This window comes from Hemibagrus wyckioides, linkage group LG22, assembly GCF_019097595.1.
Source record: "Hemibagrus wyckioides isolate EC202008001 linkage group LG22, SWU_Hwy_1.0, whole genome shotgun sequence".
Taxonomy (NCBI): domain Eukaryota; kingdom Metazoa; phylum Chordata; class Actinopteri; order Siluriformes; family Bagridae; genus Hemibagrus; species Hemibagrus wyckioides.
Window position 1 is genome coordinate 8,115,976 of NC_080731.1, and position 6,095 is coordinate 8,122,070.

General features: G+C 40.8%; 1 protein-coding gene across 1 annotated transcript in view; it reads right to left on the bottom strand.

Annotated features, from left to right (window-relative positions):
• Positions 1-880: 880 nt before the first annotated feature.
• Positions 881-6,095, bottom strand: part of tmem175 (transmembrane protein 175) — an 8,900-nt gene continuing 3,685 nt past the window's right edge. The window contains exons 7-10 of the mRNA XM_058375130.1: positions 5,026-5,190; positions 4,410-4,491; positions 4,154-4,289; positions 881-3,000 (exon numbers count right to left, since the gene is read on the bottom strand). Coding sequence (XP_058231113.1) covers positions 2,331-3,000; positions 4,154-4,289; positions 4,410-4,491; positions 5,026-5,190 — 1,053 coding nt within the window. The 3' untranslated portion in view covers positions 881-2,330. The remainder of the gene's footprint in view (positions 3,001-4,153; positions 4,290-4,409; positions 4,492-5,025; positions 5,191-6,095) is intronic.

Here is a 6,095-nt window from a genome sequence, read left to right on the forward strand (position 1 = left end):
TACCACTTCCCAATATTCGAAATGCATGAAATCAAATCAATCTTCTTTTGGTTATTCCTATGATGATTTAGATGTATGTTTGGGTTATTTGTTATGCTGAAATGTCAAACTCCTTTTATTGATCAGCTTATAAGCAGACTCCTGAAGATTTTGCACTAAAATCAGCTAGTATTTGTAGATATTCAAGATTCCCTACACCTTCATTAAAGCCTCAGTGCCCGGCTGAAGAAAAGCAGCTCTAAAGCCTGATGCTACCACCACCATGCTGCATTGTGGGTATACTGTCCTGTCCAAACCTTTTGGAATCTGCTAATTTAACCGAGCAATGTAACTAATCTGTAGACTTATATATATAGTACTTGATTAACTTGGTACCATTTGTCTTGGGTTAATATACAGTACATTGGTTTCTTGATGTCACATATACATTACTACACAGTGAAAACTCTTTCTTCACGTATCCCATCCTTGAAGGTTGGGGTCAGAGCTCAGGGTCAGCCATGATGCAGTGCCCCTGGAGCCTTAAAGTGGCAGCTTGGCAGTGCTGGGACTTGAACCTTGATCTTCCAATCAACAACCCAGAGCCTTAAACCACTTGAGCTATCACCGCCCATATATCAAAGATCTGCATAGTGTTAAGCATAGAGGTTTCCTGTAGATATACTGACTGAGAGAGGTTTAAATGTTTTACCAATAAGTCCTCAGAGTAGCAGAAGAGTTGCATCACCTGGACTGATAGAGTGAACTTGTATCATTTAGCTCTAAGAAGAATAAACAACTGTTTTTGTCTGTGATATCTCCACAGGATAAACACTTCTGCATGACCTCCTCTACATCGACATGTATAGCTGTGAATAAGTACACCATTACTGCCAGGTAATAAGATGTTTGATGAGTTTTACTGAAGAGTTTCTCATTAATGATACTCAATTCACTGAACAAACATATGGAGTAAACAACACTAATAATTGCAGATAACAGAGCTGAGTGTAAATGTTGCATCCCTGTGATATCCAGGTAAAAAAAAAAAAAACACAGGATATAGTGGGTTTTCCATCAAATTCACAACATGAGAAATAACAGGGGGGGAAAAAAACAACTTGAAGTGCTTCTCCTTATTCATTTTGATCGGACGGTGAGTAAATTCAGCTATATCGTAGCTACTCTTGCTGTTTATCTGAGCATCAGTTTCATTGACCAATGTACCACTTCCTCAACAAACACTAAGATAGTCGCACATAAATGAATTCATTTTAAAATATACATTCACCATCGCGGCAAAAGCTAGTTTTCACCAGGTCAGCTTCAGTTCTTAGTAGTCTTCATGTCAGCTTTCATGTGTTACGGTATAAAGTATACTGTACAAAGTCATCGCACATGGATAAAAAATATTTAAAGTAGCATACTTTAAAAAATAATTCAATAAAGCGTCTCTCTCTCTCTCTATATATATATATATCGAATGGATGCAGCATGAAAGATCGAAATCAGATCATTTTTTGGTGTGACTATCATTTGTTTACTGAGGCTTACATAGAGTTTTATAGGGAAACAAATCAGTACGTGATTCTGCTATCATCCGTGTGGTGTGGTTGCTTAGTAACCACGTTCACATGCCCTAAGCTGTGCGTGATGAGTGACTGGCATGTGCCATGTTTGCATGTGTGCCTTCATTTATGTTTAATTCGGGGAACAAAATGACATACTATTGTTGTTGAAATGGGGAATTCGAGTAGAAATGGGTATAAATCTGGCAACCTGGTTGCTCAATCACATAGTGCTGAGCTTCTGGTCTGTGGTTCTGTTTCCCCAATCCAAATGATATTCTACCTAAGAGAGATGCTAAATGAATGTTTTTCATCATCCTACACTTATGCAGAAGGCGATTAATTATCTCAGACGTTATATTTAACCTGTGTTTTAAGTGCTTACAAGATACAAGTTGGAGTTTAATCAAACACAATGATCATCATGCTATTTAGTGCGACTTCAGACCTGATTCAGCTTGTATGAAAAAGTTATAGTGTTAACTCTAGGACGGATTTAGCAGTGACATTCGTTCTTAGAGTAGTTCTCTAGGCTATTTCCTATACAGTTGTTTACAATTATAAAATGATTTCCAAAGCCCATGAATCACGTTACTGTTACCCGACTTCTAGTCGATATTGTGTAGTTACAGAGTGGCAGGTTAATGTTGTCTAAATTCCTCCGAACGTACTTTTGTAGCAAGCAATTACACATCAGTTTGCAAGAGTTTAAAGAGGAATCTTATGTGAAAATGGCCCCATAGACCTTGCTGGATTTTTACTACAGGTTACCCCCTCATCCTGCTAGGTGACAATGTCTGTGAAAGGCACGCGAGCGTCCTCGTCATCCACCAGTGCGCTTCTTCCATTAGGTGTCTTTGGACAGAATAGCCACCTCAGCACGGCCAGCGCCACTCGTACCATCAGCCTCAGCAGCAGGAACGCAAACGGAACCGCGATCTGCATCAGGTGGAAGATGGGTGAGCTGAAGCGGCTGAGGAAACATGTGGAGAAAAAGGTCCCGAGCGCCACACAGGGATAGAGCAAGAGCTTAGCGAGCATGAAGGTGTGCTCTCGGCCTCCGTGACGCACGTACGGGTGGAGAGTCTCACGCTCTGTCAACAGCGCTGTGACCCACATGGCTAGTTGAAAGAGGCCGGCGAAGAAGATGATGACGCAGCTGATCTGGATGGCCTCCAGCTCGTTCTGAGAGCCACGAGGAAATTCATGAGTTAGCTGGTAGGCTAGAGGCAGGCCGCCTACAAAAGCTAGCGAGAAAGTGTTGAAGAGGCCCATTAAACGTGTCGCACGAGTCACATGCAGGAAGAGTGAATGGTGCACGAACCACAGCAGACCCACTGTGGCGAAGGAGCCGAAGTAGGCCAGGTACTCGGGGCCATACTCGTGGAGAGCAGTGACGAGACTGCCGTCAAACTGCTTCTGCACAGCAGACGGGTCCGGCACGTTGTCTTCACTAAAGCCAGGGTCAGTAGACATTTATTAGCAAGTGCAGTGTGGGTTTGATCAAATGCATCAGTATGTTCCAATAATAATAGATTATACCTTAGTTATGTTTTTAAACATAGATCTAACAGCCCTTAAAATCACCATCAATTATCTAATAACATCACTTACTGAAAAGCATGTAATTCTATAAGATGCACTGTGGTGCTGATAGTAAACACTCACTTGCTCACTTTAATAGGAACACCTTAACTCATCAGATAGTCATGTAGCAGCAGCACAGTGCATAACATCATCAGACTGGGGATTAAATATCATCTCAATGATTTGTGACTAATGACTAGTGGTCCAGGAAATTCAAAAACTGTTAATCACCTGGTATTTTCACATACAACAGCCTCTAGAATTATAAATAAATAAACAAACAAACAAACATCCAGTGAATGGCTGGAAAGATCTTGTTAAGAGAGCTCAGAGGAGAATAACCAGGTTGGTTCTAGCTCACAGAAAAGCTACAGTAATTCAAATTTACATTTACATTCACGGCATTTGGTGACGCCCTTATCCAGAGCAGCTTACATTTTATCTCATTTTTAATACAACTGAGGGTTAAGGGCCTTGCTCAGGGGCCCAGCAGTGGCAGAGGATTCGAACTCACAACCTTCTGATCAGTAATCCAACCCCTTTAACCACTAAACTACCACATCTCTTCAAATAAGCACTCGATACAGCTATGGTGAGCAGAAAAGCATCTTAGTTCCTACAATGCATTAAAATTTAACACGTCTTAGCCAAGAACAGGAATCTGAGGCTACAGTAGACAGAAAAGACCATTTCAGCCAGTCTGGCTCACACACTGGTGTTTTGTTTTCCTTTCCTTATTATTCTGTGCAAACCCTAGAGACTGAAAATCCCCAGAGTTTCTTAAAAATAAACACACCAGCCCACCTGGCACCAACAAGCATGCCACTGAGATGGCATTTTTCTTCATTCTGATGTTTGATGTGAACATCACCTGAAGCTCTCGAGCCGTATCTCCATGATATTCTGCACGCACTGCACTGCTGCTACATGATTGACTGATCAGATAACTGCAAGAATGTGCATGTGTTCCTACTGACAGAGTTTGTCTACTGATCAACGTAATTTGTATAGATACTAACCATATATCTAAGATGAGAAGCGTGGCTACAATGGCATAAACGCCGTCGCTGAACGCCTCGACACGCTCCTTGCTCAGTGGTTCACTGGGGTGGTACGTATACAACAGCATGGAGTCTGGAGTCTCCTCCATCTGAGCTGAGGAAATACAGCCTCCAGTTAGTTACATACAGACAAATCATTACTACTTCAGTTAAAAGGTTCACTAATAACTCTTAAAGATCGATGTTTATGAAAGCAGTTCTGTATGGTACTTACTACCAACGACTTTCGTCCAAATCCATTTCATCGCCTGAGATATGTAAGGAATGAATATGACAAGGGCCAGCAGAACATACGACTGGAAAAGAAAGAAAAAGCAGGATTTTTTTGGGAAATTTCAGTTACATTCCTGATAGATCCATTATGGCTTCTACAAATCCATTTTCAATACAACTAGAATATCCTACAACACCTTTTAACTGTGAGTTTAACTCCTTTCACCAGTACTCTCACGTTCCATTCAACTGAAAGAATAGAAATCGACTCATCTGACATTTTTATTTAGACAGAATTTTATTGGTTGAAGAAAACATCTTCAAGTTTTAGATGCTTATGAACAAGAGCTTGGTGCATCTCAGAGAGCAGAAATAGGTTTGATATCAACATCTGCATGGGAAATAACTACCCTTTTTTCAGAACTTTTCTATGAAAATATCACCCCGAGCATGCTGGATAAAACCAGAAATACTTCACATTCTTAAATCACTGAGTGTCTTCTTTCATACTGTACATTTAATGCTGAACATTAAAGAGAGAGATATTTCATTTTTTTTGGCCTCTGGTAAAAAGAGTTAAAGCTCCTCTTAATGTGTAGTACAGAAATCTTACTAACCAGTTTAAAATAGACGAATGCGAAGATTCCAGCAAAGAAACATATTAAAGGCACTCTCATTATCACTTCGAGAATATGGCGTCTGTAATAGGCCTGATTCTCCGACATCTGGATGTGCTCGTTTAGGAGGAAAGGACGGCTGAACCCGTACAAGACGATAACCGCCTGTGGATGACATTTTAACAAAGAAGAATTGTTTAACCAGCGTATACAGTTTCCATATCCAGAAATGCATCAATAAACATCTTCTGTTTAAGAAACATTATATACTAAATTCTCTATATACACCGATCAGGCATAATATTATGTCCACCCGCCTAATATTGTGTTGGTCCCCCTTTTGCTGCCAAAACAGCCCTGACCTGTCAAGGCATGGACTCCACGAGATCACTGAAGGTGTGCTGTGGTATCTGGCACCAAGATGTTTGCAGCAGTTGTAAGGTAGGGCCTACATATTTGTAAGACGTAAAGGATATTTTTGATAGATACTGACCACTGCAGACCGGGAACACCCCACAAGAGCTGCAGTTTTGGAGATGCTCTGATCCAGTTGTCTAGCCATCACAATTTGGCCCTTCATCAAACTCACTCAAATCCTTACACTTGCCCATTTTTCCTGCTTCTAACACATCAACTTTGAGGACAAAATGTTGCCTAATATATCCCACCCTCTAACAGGTGCCATGATGAGGAGATAATCAGAGTTATTCACTTCACCTCTCAGTAGTCATAATGTTATGCCTGATCAGTGTTTATCTCTATATATTCAAATATCTCTATATATTACTGATATACACCACAGTTCATCCCTGGACTGTATCTAGTTTTATTTAATATTAGCTGTATAAACTGTATCAGAGGGACAGCTCATGTCGGATATTTGGAGGACGAAGTTAGGGAGGCCAGATTAAGATGGTTTGGACATGTACAGAGGAGGGAGAGTGAGTATGTTGGTAGGAGAATGTTGGACATGGAGCCGCCAGGCAGGAGGCAAAGAGGAAGGCCAAAGAGGAGGTATATAGATGTAATAAATGAGGATATGAAGCTAGTGGGTGCAAGTGTTAAAGGAT